General features: G+C 35.7%; 1 protein-coding gene across 1 annotated transcript in view; it reads right to left on the bottom strand.

Annotated features, from left to right (window-relative positions):
* Positions 1-11,080: 11,080 nt before the first annotated feature.
* The window catches only part of LOC136833757 (peptidyl-prolyl cis-trans isomerase G-like), a 94,940-nt gene continuing 84,937 nt past the window's right edge, over positions 11,081-21,083 (bottom strand). Inside the window, 3 exon segments of the mRNA XM_067095978.1 lie at positions 11,081-12,581; positions 17,822-17,931; positions 20,651-21,003. Coding sequence (XP_066952079.1) covers positions 11,854-12,581; positions 17,822-17,931; positions 20,651-21,003 — 1,191 coding nt within the window. The 3' untranslated portion in view covers positions 11,081-11,853.

The following is a 21,083-nucleotide window of genomic DNA, read 5'->3' as shown; positions in this document are numbered from 1 at the left end:
GTTTTTCATTTCAGCAGTTAAATCATAAAGCAGTTGACTGAAGTTCATTTATTAACCTTCACAGTCCAGGCTAAAGATATATTAAGCACACCCCTGGACTGGGCTAAATTTAAGGATGGCCAATTTAAAAAAAAATCAATGGAAAGAGGAATATATGCATTTGCACATGGTATAAGAAAAAAAATCCTAAAAAATTTTTGTACCTTCCTTTGGAAGTTGAAAGTTAGTATTTCCAACCATTTCAAAAGTAGGGCCTCATGTTTTTTCTTTATCTTATTTTGTAAAATTATAATTACAGCTCACACATCATCATAACATAAGAACTAAAATCAGTAACAAATTCTGGGTATATTTTTTGTAAAATATTTATGAGATGCCCTGGGTTCGCGAGCTGCAGTACATTCTCCTATAACATCTCAAGTCAGACTGATATCTCTCTATCCGCTACTAGAGACTGGCTGTGTGAGTTGCCATAAGTTAATTATGTCCCAAGGAAGTGATCTAAATATTTTTCCTGCAAAATTCGTTCAAACTGAATGGCGCGAAATCTTGACCGTACAGGCAGTCCCTGGTTATCGGTGGTCTAGGTTACTGGCGATCCAGTTTTACAGCACTTATCTAGTAACGACAATAACTGGATTTTTGGCAACAAAATTATGCCCAGATCTCCAGTTATTGGCGCTGATCCCTGGTTATCGGCGCTGATAACCGGGGATCGCGCTATTATTGCCGATTTTCGATTATCAGCGGTTTTCGGTTACCATCACGCTGTCAGGAAAGGAACCCTCATCAGTAACCGGGGACTGCCTATTTATGTATGTTACCAGGACTTCACCACAAAGCTATATTAAACATATATGTATGTTACCCATCCACAAGGGGTTAACCTGAAGTAGTCCACTCTACCATTTACAAAGGGTGAATGGCACCAGTGGTACATACATGGTGTATTTATACCGAAAACACAGGTTTTTTTTCTGATTGGATGTCATGGCCGAGTAGCTCTCCTGGTGGCTGAGTTTGGCTGAGCAACTGAGATGTTGATTGGCTGGCCCTTGGGGTGGTTTCTGCTTGCTAGGCTTGCTGCTTGAGGAGGAGGGCAGCTGTTGCATTGTATTGGGTTGTGCCTTGTTCTGATGGTGGTTGGAACAAGGAGGGTCTCCTGGGTAATGCTGAGTGTGGGTTCCCACTGAAGAATGGTGAGGACCGCGTGTAGAGGTAGTGGTGGTTCTTGTCACCACTGAGGATTGTGGTGGTTATTACAGTCTTTTGGAGTTGGGGGGTGGGCACTGCTGTGTTCCCTCATGCAGCATTTGAATACCACCCTTTCATGTAGGTGGACAGCGATCATCTTGGAGAGGCAAGTTGTGGTCATACCGACATAGGAATGTTGGCATCCTTTCTCGATGGGATTGCTGATGATGGCGGGGCTGTTCTTTACAAGATCATAAGATCAACTATTGCATCTACTTCAGTAGGGGTTACATGAACCCAGATGTTTTCAAGGGCTGCCCCATCCTTCTTGTCAGTAGTCATATATCCTCTGTATAACAGTTTTAAGGTCCTTGTCACCCTTGCGACTGACAGTAAACTAGGCACTGTGCTCAAGTTCTTCAGAGGAGGCACTCCAGGAAAAGCAGTAGGAGAGAGTGTGGACATAGGCATTTATAAGAATGTTTTAGATTTACCAGGGCATTTTCCATTATTTTTACATTGCTGTAGATGGGGCCAATGTTGTAGTTGACCACAGTCTTGGGAAGGTGCACAACATATACATTGACTTTAATTCTGTCAATGATATGGTTGGCTTCCTCCCAGTGTCATTAACAGGATTCCTCATAATAAAGCAAAACTTGGAGGATCCCCATGTATGTCGTCAAGCTTTCTGAGGCACTCCACTCGTCTGTTATTATTATTATTATATTAAGCAGTTTAGACTTGTGGAGCATGCCAAAGGATTTATTCTTAAACGAAAAGGGAAAATTAGATTAAGGTAAAGATAAACAAGATGGACAGCTAGGCAGGAAGAACACTACAGGAACAAAAAAAAATAATGAAGGCAGAAAGCAATAAAGCTAGGGCTGAAGGAATGCTGCAAAACCTTGTTGTAGGTTCCTGTTGTTGCTAGATTTTGCTTCTGATGCAGTTGAAAAGGGTATGTTTGAATATCCCTTGTTCCTTGCATGTAACTGAAGGTGTTTTGAAATTTTGGTCTAGGTATCCAATATTGTGTACATGGCATGTGTATAATGTGAGTATAATACAAGGCAGACAACAAAACCTCATGCTAATTCTTTTTTATTTGTTTCATAATTACTTAGTACTTGTGGTAGCAAATTAATATATTTGGTAAGAGATCACATTGTTGAACTTGTTACATGGTATTTAATTTACTTTCTGGTCCAATCAAGATTTTAAATCAGATTAAATGTAGTCTTACTGAAAGTTAATTATGTGAAATCTTCACTTTGTTACAATTTTCATTTCAGTCATTGAATGCAAAGGGAATTTCCAAAAAGCCAGTAGTGTCCCAAAAAAGATGTGTAGCATATTATGGAATGTCACATTGTAAAGTAGATTTGAAGCCACATGTATAGATCCTGATGTTTTTATAATAGCTAGATGTCTTAATATATTGTCAAAAGCTGTATGGTTAATAACAGTTGTAAAATTACTTATATTCTCTGAAAAGTATTCATGTTAAATTTTTGTCCATGATACTGTTTGCTATGAAAAAACCTTTGTTTAGGACAGTATTTGTGTTCCTAATAATTTCCAAACCTATTGCTTTTACTATTGCCATTGTACCTAGTCAAAGGCAGTGGAACAATTGTTCAATTGCACTTACAACAAAGCAGTAGCATCCAGGTCCACATGCCCATTATAAATCACTTGAATATTAATTCTGGTAATTGGTTACACATAATGGGGCTGTTTAGCAGACCATGTTTTTTTAAGAGTTCATACCTCTACTAATCATTGCAGTTATCATAATGTGAGCCCTATTTTAGGACAGTTGTTTATTTTAACTGCTCTATGGAGGTATTTGTTGGTGTCAGTTGCTGCATGTGCATCGTGGCTATTTTAGCAAAAAAAAAAAAAAATCTTGAAAGAATAGCACTGTACTTCTGCATCATGGCTGTTTTAGCAATAATATAGAAATTTTGAATGAATAGAACTCCGCCTTCATTTCTTCACGTTATATGTATCTCATTTACATCTGACTTGTGTGTAAATTAGGATGTGTGAGGTGTTATGTGTGTGTGTACACACACAAATTTAACAGTGTGTGTGTGTGTGTGTGTGTGTGTGTGTTTACATGAGTAGATATATGTATAGCTGTTACTTGGCAAAAATTCATGAAGGGTTTGTTAGTGTTGATACAGCTCCCAAGCATATATACCATAGTTTGCCATGTCTTGCTAATGTTTTTAGATTGTCAGAAGTAGTAACAATGAAGTGTGTTTTTAGATTGTCAGAAGTAGTAACAATGTAGTGTAAGGGGCCTCTTTTAGTCTCTTGGCAGGACAAAGATAGGAAATGAACTAAAAAAATTTGTGTCTTCCTAAGTATAGTAAAATAATTCCTTTTTGAAAGTAAAACTTTCAGGCCAACCATGTGAGAGCTGAGAGCTTAGGGTTGTGGTGAGGTTGAATTTTTTGCTCTTCTAGTGGAGGTGTGGGATGATGGTACAGATTGGAATGATGAATCTAAGTAACTGCTAGGGAAGTAAGGTCAAGAAATATAGAAGATTCAGAACAATCTCCTTTGACTCATTTTAGAGAAAACTGTTCAGATGATTAAATTTGAATCAAAGTAAGGTATTTTTTACCTAAAGCTATTTCTTCCTCTTGGCTATTACTGACAATGCATACCTGTTAGGAATGTTACTTTGCAGTTTGGGGTACTTTCATTTTACAAGGTTGTATTTAAACCAAGTTTGTTAGTTGATGATGACTGCCCATGACTGTTCTCCTGTATACTGCAAAATGGATTTCATGTAGGTATTATTTTGGTAAATTTTGAGCTAAAGTTGAATTCCTTTTCCTCTCAATAATTTACAACACCCTCTAGCCTACTTGTTCAGATTTTTTGATTAGCAGCCCTTTTGATCACTTGGTTTATTAACTGCCTCCTTTTCAGTAATGTCACGCTGGATTTTTCCTTGCTTGCTGTCATTTTAGCTCGCTCTTTTTTTTTTCCTCAGCTAGTATTGCATAAAGATATCTGTTATAGAGAATAATTTAGTTATGCAGTTGACCAATGAATCAGATTTGACAGATAGGAGTGTGCTGTTGGTGATTATACAGTTAAAAATAATTGCATTATGATAGCAAATGAACTGTAGCTTATGTTAATGAATATAAATGCCACTTGGACAGTTCTTCCAGCTACAGTGCAGTGAGGCAAATGTAATAGAGGTATAGCTCAGTCAGCCAGTTTATGAAGGAATAGATATGACATAATTCATGTAACAGACAAGGCAAGGGAAGAAATTATTACTTTGTATTCAACAACTTGAATAGTTAACTCTTCCTTCAAGAACTTGCTTAATTTTTTGCAATAGAGATGCAGTGAGTCATGGTGATGGTCATGGAGATACTGTTAGTTGAGAATTAAATTTGATTCCTCTAAAGCCATTTGTCTAAGGTGTTCTCTCTGTAACTAACAATTGTAGCAACTATTAAGTTAGTAAATAACTAATCTGAGTTTCCTGGATACAATTTTTGTAACTCACAGATGAAGTGTGGTTTGTAATCTGTTGAAAGAGTCCTAGTAACTGACTGTTTCATTTCAGTGGTAGTTGTCTTTGATAGTTTATGGGGTCACTGATTTGTGAGGTTGGATTTGCTGCTGTGAGATTAGATATTTTGAATTTTGCATAGATCTTGGACTTTTGTTCTCATGGTTTGTAGTGATGATACATTTGCTGATGTGAAAGTTGATTTTGAGCTTTCCATATTCCTGGACTGGTTTGGTACTGTGAGGGACAGTTACACCTAGATTACCAGGAAACATTAAAAGAATATATTCCTTAGTCTCAGTTTTCTCATAAGTTTGGCTATTCTTGTGAAGGTGTACCATTTAAACCTATTGCTCAGCATTTTTTGGGGTTTCCATATTTTAGTATATACTATAGAAGACTTGGCATTTGTGTCTTGAGCAGGATCTAGAAGCATCTGCATATATCTAAAGGATTTTTTTTTTTTACCATTTTGGGCACATTTTTTTATAGAAATATTTTTGGAATTCCTCACATAGTTCTTGTTTTAGGCTTATGAACTCTACTAAAGAGGCCTTTTTGCTTGATAAACCCATTTGTTTTCAAAAATCCTTGCAAGCTCCATGAACAGTCCCTTACAAAACTATGTGCAATATTATTCTCCATTGTTAAAGCTTTCACTACTTGTAAGAAGGATGAAGTTTGCAATTCTGGATCTTCTTGGCATTTCCCCTCTGACCAATTACCAGTTGGTTGTAGATCAAGAACTTTCAACTGTTAATATTATTATCAGTATGGTAAGACAGTTATTTAGTTTCCATTATGCATCAAGGAGCAATTGATTTATATCCATTGCTGGTATGATAGCAGGAGTTGTTAGGGCTTGAAATGTGTATATTCTTATTTGCTCAATTTGAATTCAGTATAAAAATATGCTTCTTATGAAGACCTCCGTTCTCACAAAACAGTATTTGTAGTGAAATGAAAAACATTACTGGAGTTTTAAACCAAATTCTTGGTATCTATTTTTTTCCCCAGTAATCAGGATAGATTGTGAAATTCTCATCTCATCATTTATTATTATTGAGAAGATGAACGCTATTCATATGGAAAAAGCCCATGGGCCATTGACTTAAAATTCAAGTTTCCAAAGAATATGGTGATTGTGGAAGGGAATTCCTAGGTCCCCAGGATTCAGTCATTCAAACATACATTTGTAACCACTTAGGTCTGAAAACCAATGGTTATTCCCATGTGAAATTACTATTTTTCTGAAGGACTTTTATTATATTACCTAGTCATTTGTGATTCCCATGGCTGACCTTAAGGATGTGATCTTCAATTAGACAAAAATTGGAACATCAAGTTAAATAAGCTGGGCAGCTTGCAGGAAGAGCTCAAAGGAACAGGCAGAAGGTTCTGCAGCTGATGGCTTAATGGAAGATACAAATAACTTGACTTTGCCTAGAGTGCTGGGAATGTCAGTCTGTAAGAAGTAATGTTCCTTTGGGAACCCATTTATTATTATTATTTTTTTGTTAAGTAGTTTAACCAGACCACTGAGCTAATTTATTTAGCTCTCACAGGGCTGGCCAATTCATTATGTCAAGTTTTTATGTATGATACATGGCTGCCAAAGAGCAATTTCCCACTATTTTATTATACTATTATCCATGCACATGGATAATAGGTCCTAAGCCTCCATATATACTGGAATCTGCTGTATTGTCTATTGTCTTTAGCAGGAAGTACCTTATGATAACATTGATTTTAAAAAACTAATTTTTATATAAGCAGCAGTTAATAAGATCGGTAACAATACAGCAGTGATACAGTACTTTACTGTAAAATGTAAAATAAACTTTGCATGGTATTGTACTATTAAAAAAACTAACGTATAGTACCTACCCTCCATATTAGTTGTTCTTGTTATAAAGATTGTTGATGATGATGAAATATTGTAGATATAATTTGTGCGTGCTTGACAAGATGCAGTAAAGTAAATAGAAAAGGTGTTGTGATAGTGTTAGGTCATAGATCTTGATGGTTTATTAGAATGGTCTCCTGCTGCAGGCAAGCCTGGAACACGTTATTAATATAGTAAATTAGGTTTGCAAGATCCAAATCACATTTTTAGAACCCAATGAGGACACCTTACTACAAAATTTGGGGTGTAAGTTCAGTGTAGATGGTTCTTATGTTGATAACTTTTTGAAAAACATTGTGATGAGTTTTTTTCCTTTTTAATTCATCAGAATGTTTCAGAGTTCATAAATCTTCAGTGACTCTATCGGATGACATACCCTGCATTCCAGCCAAGGATTTTATTCCTTAATATTGTCCTTGAGATTCTGTGCTGTGCTAAAAACTCACTCTCATTTACATACTGCTCTTACATGGTCTTCTTTGGTTGATGATTAATAACACAAGTCCTTCTAGGCTAATTACAGTCATATGGACAAATCCACTCCTTGCAGTAGGAAGTTCACCTCTTTCAGTGCACTGAAGGCATTGCTAAAGTATTATTGCAGCATCCCTTTAGCCCATAGCTGTGCCCACTTTATAGCCTTTAACCCTACATCCATTCCTACTTCTTTTCTTCCAGCCTTTCCAACTATTATTTGCTTAGTGCAGCTGTGGGATTTCCCAGTTTCATCTTTAAGCCATATTCATCTCATCTCTTTTCTGGCTCACTTTCTTGTTTTCCAACCACCCAAACTCCTTCATTTCATAGTCTTGAGGACTGAATGGCTAAAGTGTCTCAGTGATTGGCTTAAATTTCAATTCATTCATTCAGATCATTCTTTGCCAGTTACTCATGCTACCCTAAGAATTATCCAGGAAGGATTTTAAAAATAATTTACTACTTCACTTCATAAGACACTTGACAAATATTGTTTCTGGCTTTTAGCCATCCAAAATCTTTTTTGACAAAATGAAGGGAAGTTTTGGAGGAATTAGCAAGAATAACTATACATTCCTTATAATAATGATAGTGTTCATAATTAATTATGGCAGTAGCAGGAAATGTGAATGTTTATCTCACAGGTGTATTAAAGGTCCTTTGCAGCACCCCTTTGGCTGCTGCTGCTGCATTATTTGCATTTTATTTTTAATCTTTTCCTTATAATTTTTTCAATTGTACATCTGAAGATTTACTTTGCTCTGCAAATGCCATTAAAGCTTATTGCAATCTTGTTAACTCTTAAACGCCGAGCCTCTTATTTACAAAAGTGTCTGTCATATGTCAAAAGCGCGTCGGGAACCATTCCTAAAGCGAAATTATTATTTTTTTTTTTTTTTTTTTTTTTTTTTCCAAAAATCACAGCACGCTTGTTTTTAAGATTAAGAGTTCATTTTGGCTCTTTTTTGTCATTGCCTGAAGTTTAGTATGCAACCATCAGAAATTAAAAAAATATCATATATAAATATTGAAATATATGACAGCGCGAAAAAAATGTTCATATATAATTATATACAAATCATGCTGTGAGCAAAACGGTTAAAGCTGAGTTATTTTTTTTCTTTGTATTATACACTAAATTGCGATGAATTTGGTATATAACAAATTGCAAAACGATCAAAGCAACACAGAGAAAATATTATCACAAATGATGCATGAATTCTGAACGCATATACGTAAAAAATTTTTTCAAAAATTAACCATAAATAAATATTGTGCTAGAGACTTCCCGTTTGTTGCAAAATGAAGGTAATTGATTGAATATTACTAGACTATAAGTGTTTTAGCTTACAATTGCAGTTTTCGACCATTTCCTTCGAGTTAAAGTTGACCGAAGGTAGAATTTTTTCTATTTATCGTGATATGAAAATATTACAAAACTGATAATAGCTTCAACCACGAGTTATTTTTTGTTGTATTCTACATGAAATTGCACACATTTTCATATATAAAACTTTATGTAACACTAATATAAAACAGTGCAAACATTACGACAAAGTGACGAAAGAATTTCAGAGATGTTCAGCTGAGTTACCGCGCGGACGAAAGGAAAAAGTTTTTTAAAAAATTCACCAAAATCGAAATATTGTGCTAGAGACTTCCAATTAGTTGCAAAATGAAGGTAAATGATTGAATATTACTAAAATGTAAGAGTTTTGGCTTACAATTGCGTTTTTCGACCATTTCGGTCGAGTTAAAGTTGACCGAAGGTTGAAATTTTGGCACTTATCGTGATTTATATGAAAGTATTTCAATATGATAAAAGCTACAACCATGATTTATTTTTTGTTGTATTCCACATGAAATTGTGTACATTTTCATATATAAAACTTTGTAACGAATAATATAAAACGGTGCAAACATTACTTGACAAAGTGACGAAAGAATTTCTGAGATGTTCGGCAGAGTTACCCCATTGCGGATGGAAATAAAAAGTTTTTTCAAAATTCACCATAAATCGAAATATTGAATGCTAGACTTCAATTTGTTGCAAAATGAAGGTAAATGATTGAATATTACTGGAATGTAAGAGTTTTAGCTTACAATTGCGTTTTCGACCATTTCGATCGAGTCAAAGTTGACCGAAGGTTGAAATTTTTTGTAGTCGACGTACGGTATATCCACTCGTCACCCGACAATTTAGTCGACTTACGATACGTCCAGTTGGCGTTTAAGGGTTAAACAGCTATACATTTTATATTGTTTCTGCCTGTGAAAAATTATCATTATTCCACTGTAAAGTAACATTCCAAATTATCATCCATTTTGGGAAGATAATTTAGTTTTGAATCAATTTCAGGTACAGGTAGTCATCTTATTATTCTTATTCAGATCACCAACCACCAGCTGTAAAAGTATGACTATGCATGTGTTGAGATTTTTTTTATGTGAACTTTTTTAGGGGAATTTAAAATTTATGGTTTTTTCCATCCAAGTTTAAGAAATTTTAATGCATTAAGCAGTTATGATTGAGCTATAACTATGCATAACAATATAAGATCATTCATATGTGTCAGGAATTTTGTTTACTCTTCAGCCTTCTCAGGAGAACAATATTACGGGAAAGGTAAATGAGAATGCCAGTAATGCAAAATTTCTCTTCACTGTATTGTATACTGCATGGTGTTAAATTACCTATAAAAGTGACTGTGTTGTCTGCATAAATCAATAATAATGTACTTTGGACATCACAGTTACCATCATAGACGCTCTGGCTTTGATATCCTTAAATATGCAATGCAAATATTGTGTATCTCAGATGGAATTCCATTCTGAAATTTAGATCTAATTGTTTTCCCATTGAAATAGCCACAGAATTGGAGGTAGATACCATTTTCCTGGCGTTGCTTTTTATTTCAGGGTGTTACCTTTTTTTTCATAAGTAGGTATATCTGAGTTCTTGGGTCTGTGTTTTAAAGTCTATATGAAATATTTTGTACAAAATAGATATTTTATTACTGTGAATGTGTGACCTTTGTAGGGTTTGTTGGGAGCTTCCTGTTGCAGAATCCAAGTGGAGACAAGATAATAAACTAGGGTTTAAAAAAATTAAAGGAAATAAAGAGAAACTAGCTATTGTTAAGGATAATGCAGGATTGTGTCCCAATGTATACAATAATTAGTGTATAAAAGTTAAAGTTTTGGTTAGCACAAGAATACTCAGAATTATGCATAGGAGCTTGCTTGATATAAGTTGCATTGAATGATGTTCTGGCTACAGAAATATATTTGAAATTTTATGCTTGCATCAATTAAATAAGCAAATTTTTGTTTTAGCCATACAGCTTTGGTGTTCCTGTCTATTTGCTCAGTAAGTGATTGCATTTTTACATGTCCAGGATCATTATAAGAGAGACACTTCAATTTAAATTCTTATACTGTACTATATCTTCCAGTTTAGTATTAAAAATCATTGGAGTATAGTTGAAAATTGGAGTAATTTGGCACATAACTTTTCAGTTGTGTATTTGAGGCATGTTGTGTATATATTGATGTATAAATATATATATATAGATATTACATATTTATTACACATGTAAATACTTCTTATATATTATATTTTTGTGTATTTCATCCTTGATAATGGATGAGTGGCTAAAAACAGTTTTAAGTGTAGGTATTATTAATATGCCTTGGCTCAATTCTTTGTTCTGGAGGTTTCCTGCTGCTCAAGTTTTGATACATTTTTTTTTTTCTCCATGAGTGGTACTTTAGGATATGTGTCATCCACATAACCTTGAAGGATAATATCCAATGCACCATATTGGTTGTGCTTAGTTTTGATAGACAGTGTGCCATACGTAAGAATTCAGACTTTGCTAATTACATTGTAGTATAGTTAGTCTAAATATAAAGTTTATTTTAATTATTGGACAGAAAGGAAAAAAGCAGACTTCTGATATATATTTTTACTTATGTGGTAATCCACTGGCATGTAAGAATATTTTGATGATAATACAAATGCAAAACCAGCTCTCTCTCAACTGCTAGTGGATTGACAGTCTGTATTTTAACATTCAAATACTAAGAAATATTAGTCTTCTCTAAAATAGTTGTTGAAAGTTACCTCCCATTACTTTCTTCGGAAGGTTATCATTGTCAAAGTACTCATGTTGTAAAAAAAATGTACAAGTATTCTACAAAATATAACCATTTATGTGAAATTATGTGCTTGCACATAAGGCATTCACATCCAGTGTTTGTTGGGGCACAATAATGGAATTCTGTATAATCTAGCAGTTTGATGAGATGAATGTACAATTATATTTTTTTTGCTGCTGAAAAATAAAAAACTGGATTTAAATACACTTGACAAATTTGTAATTTTTAACCATCTACATAGCATTTCACTTTGTTTAATTTTTTCCTCACTACGCTACAATTAGAAGAGGGCAACTTTCTGTTTAACAATTATTTATAAAGAATTAATAAAAACCTGACAACTTCAATTATTTAATATCACTATTAAATCATTATTTCAATTTTTTAGAAAACTCAAATACTGGGTACATACTCTCAGACTCATTTCCAACATGTACACAATACCCATGTGGAATTTACAGTACATACTACTTTAGTAACTTCAGTTATCAAATTTAGTATATAACAAAATCATTGCAATGCAAAAAATCTGTACTAACCATATAAAACTCACAGCCACTTACATCTAGTCACTATCACTACTGCTATCACTACTCCTAGAAGAACCACGCCTTCTGCTTCGTCCTTTGTCCCTGCTTCCAGATTTCCTTTCCCTTGATTTTTCTCTACTTCTAGATTTCCTGTCTCTGGACCTTTCTCTACTTGATTTCCTCTCTCTTGATCGATCTCTAGATTTTCGATCTCTACTTCTTGATCTCCTATCTTGAGACCGGTTTCGTCTATCCTGAGACCTTCCTCTTCGGTCACGAGATCTACCTCTTCTGTCGCGGGATCTACCTCTTCTGTCGCGGGACCTACCTCTTCTGTCGCGGGATCGTTCCCTTGATCTATTCCGCTGATTGCCTCTATCTCGCGAGTGTTTTCTGTCCCGTGACCTATTCCTTCTATCCCTGGATCTCTCACGCCAGTCACGTGACCTTCCTGTCAGTCTTCCTCTTGACCTTGACCTCTCATCTCTATGATCATTATGAGTTCTTTTCAAGTCCCTGGCTGTCTTTTTGTCCTCACTATCTTTACCTTTAATGGTATCTTTCTCATTTTCTTTTTTGTCATCTCTATCATCTTCAATAGGTTTGGGAACTTTGGGAGAAATCTGAGGTTCATCTTTACTCTCCATCTTGCCATTTAAACCCTGCTTCTCTTCTTCCTCATCCTCCTCCTCCTCATTATCCATTGCTTCATAATCCAAGGCATTTTCATCTAGAACTTCATGCTTCTCCCTCTTTACAAGATCTAGAATAAAACAGTTTTAATTAATTACACTAGCACAAAATAACTTCTGACATCACATTCCTTAACTAATTAACTAGTAAATATGTAAAGACATGTGCAACATGAAATCACAAATAAATTTTCATTTAAAGAAAAAATGCACCTTAGGTTGACAAATTATCAACAGCAATGGGTCAATATATACACTTGAGGGGAAAAAAAGTACTGTGAGACACCCATAGCTTGAAAATGCTTTTATCAAAATACTCTCTCCCAAATTTGTGACTTGAAGTACTGAGAAACTAAGACTACAATTCTCTACATGTAGGGTGTAAGATGACTAAAATATGCAAAGCAAGCTTTGTTTACTGGAAAAAGCTAAAGGAGAGGATAGACATTTTAAGAAACACTTATTTTACAGGTAATAGTCAACAGCTAATCAAACCATTCTTTCTAGAGAGGTAAGCAAATACCAGACCTATCATTTAGTGGTTCCAATGAACTTGACAATTTATAAGATCTTGCTTGAAGCTGCAAGTGAGATAAAAGCTTCCAAACACTGCCAATTCGTTTTGTGCCTTTGCTGTTTTAAACATGTCAAGTAGGCATGCCTGGAAAGGAATTCCTCACCTCCTACATGACATGCCTGGAAAGGAACTCCTCACCTCCTAGAGTGACCATAAAAATACTATTGACAAAATGATGGTGAAACTATGTAAATGTCTGACAAAGTAATTAACCTGGCTCCGAAGAAGTTCCAGCAAGGCGCTTTACTAGCTGCCTCTAAGATAACAAGCAAATGTTTCTGTTTACATACACTAGTTATACTGTACCCGATGAGTACCTAAACTTCAGTTGTTGCTATCACTAAGGTCAATAATCGAGGGAGAATAGTTAACTGCTTCACAATGTAAAAATATCAAAGTGCTTTGGTTACATATGCTTCCCTTACTCTAATGCAATCCTCATGTACAAAAAGAGAGTACTGCACAAACTCGTCCAGTCACCCTCATAGTCTTCATTAACCATCACAACAGGAAAAAAAAAAGTCAAAGGTTGCCTAGAAATCATCACTCATTTCAAACAAAAATGTTTCGGATTGGTTATGAAAAACACAGGCAATTTATTCTAAAAATATTGAAATGCAGTGGTATTATTACAGTATAATACTAGTGGTTTGTTTAACTAGATCAACTGTACCAAAAGTCAACTAAGTTTGCCTTAATATCCCTGCCCACTACAACAATACTACCATCATTTGAAGCTGATTAGCTGGCAATGGTTTTGCACAATTGGTTAATTTTTACCTCTCAGTTTCATTACGTTTGCCAAGTTAAAATAAAAATTATAATGATTATCCCTAGAAAACTTACCCCAAGAAATAAAATCATTACACATCTCTGAACCTGATTAAAAATAAAAATAAGAAAAATTATAAGGTGTGTTAAGTAATGATGTTGAGTAGCTTTGGTAAATCAGGTGGTAGGAAACCACAATGGTGACTCAATGAATGCTTGCATTAACTGGTGCACTTAAATTACAAGATAATGATAATTGCTGTTTGATACCGTCTAAGTATGTTCACAATTCTCAATTAAAACAAACTGTCCTTGGCCTATACACACTAATATTTCCTGCTAATTTTAAAAAATGCTGACCAAATTTTAATACATTTACAAAAGATTCATTGTTTGATTATACATTCAAGTGTGATGACAAGCAGCTGAGCTAGGTCTGCATATCTAGTTTTATTAAAATGCACTTGTCAGGAATAAACCTTTAATGAAAATTTTGTTTTATTAACCATTTTACACAATTTATGAATGATACATCATTAAGGTTACAACAAATTTTCAAGTAATTTGAATTTTTCCTAGAATACAAACCTATGCTTTCATGAATGGAATTTCTTGCATAAGGTGCGCTTTGGCTTTCACCAACTTAAAAATAAAATCCTATCACATTGGCCATGGTTTTTAGTAGCCTAGCTCGTCCACTTTGTGAATCGCCTCTGCACCTGGTACTAAGCCATTCCTGGGGATAGAGCGACAAATCGAGGGGTAGTTGAGGTGGGTAAGAATACCCTTAAAAATTCATAGGTTTGTATCCTAGGAAAGATACAAATTACTTTTAAAATTTGTTATTTGTTCTGATAGGAATAAAACCTATACTTTCATACATGGAGACTGACTTGGTGGGTGATCTGTCCCTCTTCCCCAAGGTGGGCGTGCCCTGTGTTTGGTGAGAAAACTATTTAGGATACTGCCATCAGGTCGTTCCAGTCACAGGCCTAAGCTACAAAATGTAAAGATATGATATCCGGCCTGTACTCTGCCAGGTTCTCTTCACCCCTTCTAGCAGAGCTCCTTCATCAAGGGGCTTGACACTGTTATGCCACCGGTTGGGGTGCTACTATGGGGTCCATGGTGAAGGTGGAATTGTGCTTCCACACACCTTCCTTCAGTGCTTAAAAGAGAATGGTTTCTCTTACATCCCACCAAAGGGCCTATGCCCCTAATGTTGCTGGCTTTGCTGGGGTCTCCTCTCTGTCCTGCTTGGAGTCATAAGCCCTGGTGATAATTTCCATCAGCCAGGAGGAGATGGTATTCTTCGAGACTTCCTTCTTTGCCTTGTCCTTGCTGATGAACAGCCTCTACAACCAGGCTTAAGGGAGGCTCTTCACTTGAAGCATTCCTTAAAGCTCTCACTAGGTACATCATCTTTTAATCTCCTCCAATGTTCTCACTAGGTACTTCATCTCTTAATCTCCTCCAACGAAGTCCTTCTGGGAGGGGATCAAGAAATGTTCAAGTCTTAGATCCAGGTCTGAGGGATCATGGGTCTTGGCTACAAATTCCAGGATAAACTGCAGGGGCAAGGAGGACCACCCATCAGGGTGGGTGACAGTATAGGAGAGGCTATGTAACTCCTTGACTCTCCTGGCAGACGTGGGCGCCATGAAGAACACCATTTTCAAAGTGAGGTCTTCGTCTGAGGCCTATTGTAGGGGTTCACAGGGGGTGCCACACAGGCTAGCAAGATCGTAGGTCAGAAATACCCACACCAAAGGTTAATGGCTTTTGGGGGTTGTGTGTTTCCTCACGCCCTGACCGTTGGAACAGCACTAAGTCTCCTTGTCCTACTTCGCCATTACAGCTTACACAATCTGAGACCTCGGGAAATTGTGACAAACTTTCCGGAATGATTCATCACATCCCACTGTGGTGCCCGCACGTCTCTGAGGGACTTCTTCTGAAAGCCCTGATGATGGCTGACAGCTCCCACGACCAAGACAAGTTAATGCCCCTTGGCCAACAGACTTGTGCAAAAGCTGCTCTGTACCCCTTGGTGGCTGTCACTAAAGGGCCTTATCTCATCTCAGAAAGACTAGGAAGTCCACTATCTCCTTTACAGATGTCTTAAGAGGATTGCGACCCCTCTGACGGCACCAATGATAGTACTACGTCCACCTACCCTGGTAGAACCTGACAAGAGGATGATTTGAGGATGTCTTGATAGCTGCTGTCCTACCAAGCACTGGGTCACTACTGCCATTAAATGCTTAAAGCAGTGCAAATAGGCAGTAATTAGAGTGGTGGGACAGCAAAATAGAAATCCAGAAAATAAAGGAGATAAAATGCAAGGATCTACAGGTGGAACTGGGAGGAAACTCCAGAGATGCAGTAAGAAATAATGGTTGGAGAGGTTGGACAACAAGATTAAAGAAATGAAGCCAGAATGGAGGTAGAGTAAAACGTTATAACATGGATGCAGCTAGGAATGGAATGGAATGGAATATGAAATTTAGGCTTGAAGCCAAGCACTGGAATCTAAGGGATTATTCAGTGCTATAATGGATTGCTGGGGTTCAAGAGCCCCCTAGCCACATCAAGGTGGTCCCAAGTCGAGGAGGGGGGATGCAGCTAGGGGCCAAAGGGAAGCTGAAAACACCCTTAGTACTGCCTGGTGTATCACACAAGGTGCACCAACAGCACTACTGCCTCTATGGAGTATAATTTAAGAATTTTCTTATGGAGATTATCTTTCAAAATAATATGGTTGTACAAAAACCTGCACGTTTTATGTCCTTTTGTAAGTTTACATAGGTTATGACAGTTGAATTATAGGTATAGGGATATGTTGTTATCAGCCATTTGTAATACAGGTCGTTGTTGCTGTTATGGTTCTTGCTCTTTATATTGTTTTTGTTGTGTTTTAGCTAAATTTTCAGATGATGGCCTAATATCATAGAATAAACATAGGCCTACTTAATAAATGATAACAGTGCTCTTCATGATTATTTACTATACTGTTTTCAAGCTGAAATTTAGTGCACTTTGCAATGTGACATTGTCTTAATCAAGAGTATTGAGATCTCCATGATTACTGTCTTACTGTCTAAGCTAGTATATTCTCCTAACAAATAAGAAAAATGGAGAGAGAGAGAGTCTACTGATGCTTATCTTTGCATCCAATAGGGTAATCTATTATTATATCTCCAAAATCAAATTATATATGGGCCAATCACAGTCTACCAAGTCAAGTAAGAACAAAGATTCTTCATACAGTAATTTCCAAGGTCAAAATTCAGAAATGAGAGAGAATTCTTTGAGGTCATGGGAGTCTCAATATTGTCCTCCTTTGGATGGCAGTATAAAATCTCCCCTGGCTAAGATAGTATCATTCTTAGTTTTAGGGAAATTAAGACTATTTTGACAAAGAGTGCATGTGTGAGGAAGCAATTTTATTACTTTGATGAGAGATGAACTTTATAGTACAGTAAAACCCTCGTATTCATGTTCTCGTGATTTGCGGACTCACGCATTCGCGGGTTTCTCTGTGGAACATATCTAGCCATTATTTGCGGAAAATTCGGCCATTCGCGGTATTTTTCACTGAGAAATACTCACTAATTACTGTATTTTCATATAATTTTCATGAATAAATGCACTTTTTGTGATAAAACTATTAAAATACTCAGGTATATGCATTTTTATAGGGGTTTTTCTGTGTTTAAACTATCAAAATGGGCAGTTCTAAGTGTTTTTAGAGGGGGTTTTAAGTATTCGCAGATTTTAGCTATTTGTGGGGGTGTGGGACGCATCCCCCGCAAATACGGGGGCTTCACTATAATGGATGTGCTGCTTCAGAAAGATAACATATGTAGAGTGATTTCCTCCTGGAAAGACAAGATGTGGTTGCTGCTATAAATAAAAGGTTTTGGACAGAGTAAAGGAATTTTAGCATATGAAACAATTTACCTTCTTTTTGGACAGTTGCACCTTCATTGGGAACTGGTTCATCACCATCAGAAGGCACTTTACCTTCCAGCTCTTCTGGTGCTTCTGCTTCTTTCTTCATCTTGTGGTTACTGAAAATTTAATGAGAACTTTAAGAATATTCATTAAAAAAAAAAAAAAGGAAATAAAACTCTGCTGATCATTGGTTACTGAAAATTTAATGAGAACTTTAAGAATATTCATTAAAAAAAAAGGAAATAAAACTCTGCTGATCGTACTTCATTATCTACTTCCTCCACTATGTGCCTTCATCTTATAAAAATGGGAGTACTGATTTTAAAATGGGGCAACTACTTAAAAATTTCAAAATTAAAAGGACTGTTTAACATAAAATTTGCACTGCCTTTGAAACCTTGGCAATAACGCAAGTACTGTCCCACACCTGCTAATTCCAATAACTATAGCATTTTATACTGTACTAAAGTTAAATGTGCTATAAAAAATTTATTTCTTTTTCACATTAATCTAGGTTCACAGCATAAAACAACCGTGATAAAGAAAATAAAATTACTACCAACAAGCTTTCCAAGTATATAATAGTGACCTTCCAAAGGAATACATTAAGTCTTGTTTAATAATTTTTAATCTGCTTATTTATAGAATTCTTGCAACACTCAGACTGCAGAAATTCCAGCAATGCCTCAACTCAATCGACTTCTGTATTTATGAGCTATATTACAGTATATTAGAATTTTTTTGCTATTCTGCCATGTTAGATGTGACATATTAAATAAATCTCTTAACTGAATGTGAATTGTAAAGTACAGGTTAGTTTAGGTTACGAACTATGAGGAATTCCTGTTAACTGTAAGATATTTTGAAAATATTGAAGTGCCGCCTATAATATAGGGTCTTTGTTATTCAAGAGTTTGTAACTTATCAGAAAGCCAGACCAAGGATATAACTTTATCAGTCAGTTTTTTTATAAAAACAAAATACTTCAGAATGGACTTTATGCAAATCTACCTTGGAAATCTGCTGATAAATTTCATTATGAAGTATGATCAATAACTAAACCCAAGTTCACCAAGATACTTGAATATTTTAATCTTTGATTGGATCTGAAGGAGGCCAACTGGCAGGATGCTGAATAGCTCCTTAACTTACCAGTCCATTACGGTAATTGCTTAGCATAACATAACTTCATAGGTATGTGACACTCCCCTACTTACGAAAGAGTTACATTCCAAATGGCTGTTTGTATCTTGAATTGTTCATAAGTTGGTTTTTAATATGTAATGCATAGTTTTTTATATTTACATTCAAATTTTGCTCTGGTCACCTATTTTGCTAGTAAGAATTTTTGCCAGGACATGAGGAAGAAGAACTTGTTCCTTTGTCCCCTTCTCTGATTATCTAGAGTATTCTCATGATTAACTACCATGTATTCTTCTTACAATCACGAGAATATTTGTTCATACTCTTCAAATATTCCTGCTTATTTCTATCTTCTCGATTTAACTCAGTTTGTGATGAATACCCATTTTCTAGATTTATGATTTTTTTTAAATCATGCAGTATTATATGGAATTACTTTGGATGCTAGGAAGGTAACAAGCATACTAAACTTTGAATGCTGCATGAATCTAAATTTTATTTTCTTCTTTTTACCTTTCTAACATCCAACATAATTCCATATAATACTGCACGATTTTAAAAATTATAGAAAATGGGAAATTTAGAAAACGAGTATTCATCACAGACTGAGTTAAATTGACGAGACAGAAATAAGCAGGAACATCTGAAGAGTACGAACAAAAAGAAGAATACATGGTAGTTAATCATGGGAATACTAGGGATAATCAGAGAAGGGGTTAAAGGAAAGGTTCTTCTTCCTCATGTTCTTCTGACCTTTGCAAAAACTCTTACTAGCAGAACAGGCATCCAGAGCAAAATCTGAACTTATGGGTGGCAAAGGGGAGTGCTCTGAACACAGTTTCAACTTGTGACCCTGTCTGCTTGTATCTGAAAGTTCATAAGTTGGTCAAGTGTCTTGTATAAGCTTGTTCCTATGGCACATGTATTCTCATTTATTACAGTACTATCATTTCCAGGTAGATGATGGGAACATTATTTTTCTGCACATGCACTTGCAGCACTAGTTATGTATCTAAGTGTTCAGCATTGAGCAATATGAGTACACAGTGATTAAATGGTAACTGCATACACCCAGATCTCCAATGATTCTTGTAATCCATTACAGGCCTTGTTTATGCTGCCTCTTTCTATCCTTTCTGCTTGTAACAACCAAAAACATTGTCAAAAACATATGTCAGATAAGTGAATACTTGTAAAGGACTTAACCAACAACCTAATCTTAAAGCGAGGTCCACATACTTGTGACATTTTTGATAGCCTCAACACCTGCTACCTTTCTGTCTTGTTCTCACACTTTACCAGCACAATTTTACTTTTTTCACTAGCTTATCTTGTACACTGTACACTTTGTTTACATATAAAGGAAGGATGATATAATTATGGGAAGTGAGAATAATCCAACAGCACATACTGGTGCATCTCACCTATCCACCACCCTACAAAGAACTTCTCAACAGCTGAAGAAATTTAAACTCCCATCTTACCCAATTAGGAGACAAATAGCACTAAATAGATAATATACTGTACCATGATTAAGCATTTAAAACCACTGGTATTATGGGCATCCTTGAAATATATTCAGGAACAAAAATTACTAGGAATATTAAAAGATTAAATATTTTAAAATGAAGTTTTAAACTTGGCAAATTAATCATTAAACTTTTAGCTCTTGCTGAAGGAATTAAAACTTACCTTTCACTAGATTCTGCAACAAACTTCTCCTGTTGTTGTTGAATTTTCTCTCTCACATCAACATAACCACTGTCTTCACTATTTTTTGAATGTCTTTTACCATCTTCTTGGAAAGTACGTTTTTCTCTAGCATTTCGCCACCCTTGTTCTTCTCTTCTATCCCGATCTCTGTATCTGTCACGAGGATTTTGCCAATTTCCTCTCATTCGACCAAAGTACCCACTTTGGTGGCGACCCTCACCATCAAAATCTTTCCCCTCCATTTCCCTGTGGCGTTCTTCTCTACGTCGTCTCCTTTCTTCTATTTCATGCTCACGCTCTTGTTGTCTCATCTGTATGCCTTCCTCACGGCGCTATCGTGTGAAGTAAAACAAGTTTCCAAGATGCAATTTAAACAAATACTGTATCCTAATTTTACACTGGTAAAAGCAAT

The sequence above is a fragment of the Macrobrachium rosenbergii genome, chromosome 52 (genome assembly GCF_040412425.1).
Source record: "Macrobrachium rosenbergii isolate ZJJX-2024 chromosome 52, ASM4041242v1, whole genome shotgun sequence".
NCBI lineage: Eukaryota > Metazoa > Arthropoda > Malacostraca > Decapoda > Palaemonidae > Macrobrachium > Macrobrachium rosenbergii.
The sequence above is the reverse complement of the archived record's forward strand: the minus strand, read 5'-3'. Positions and strand labels throughout refer to the sequence as shown.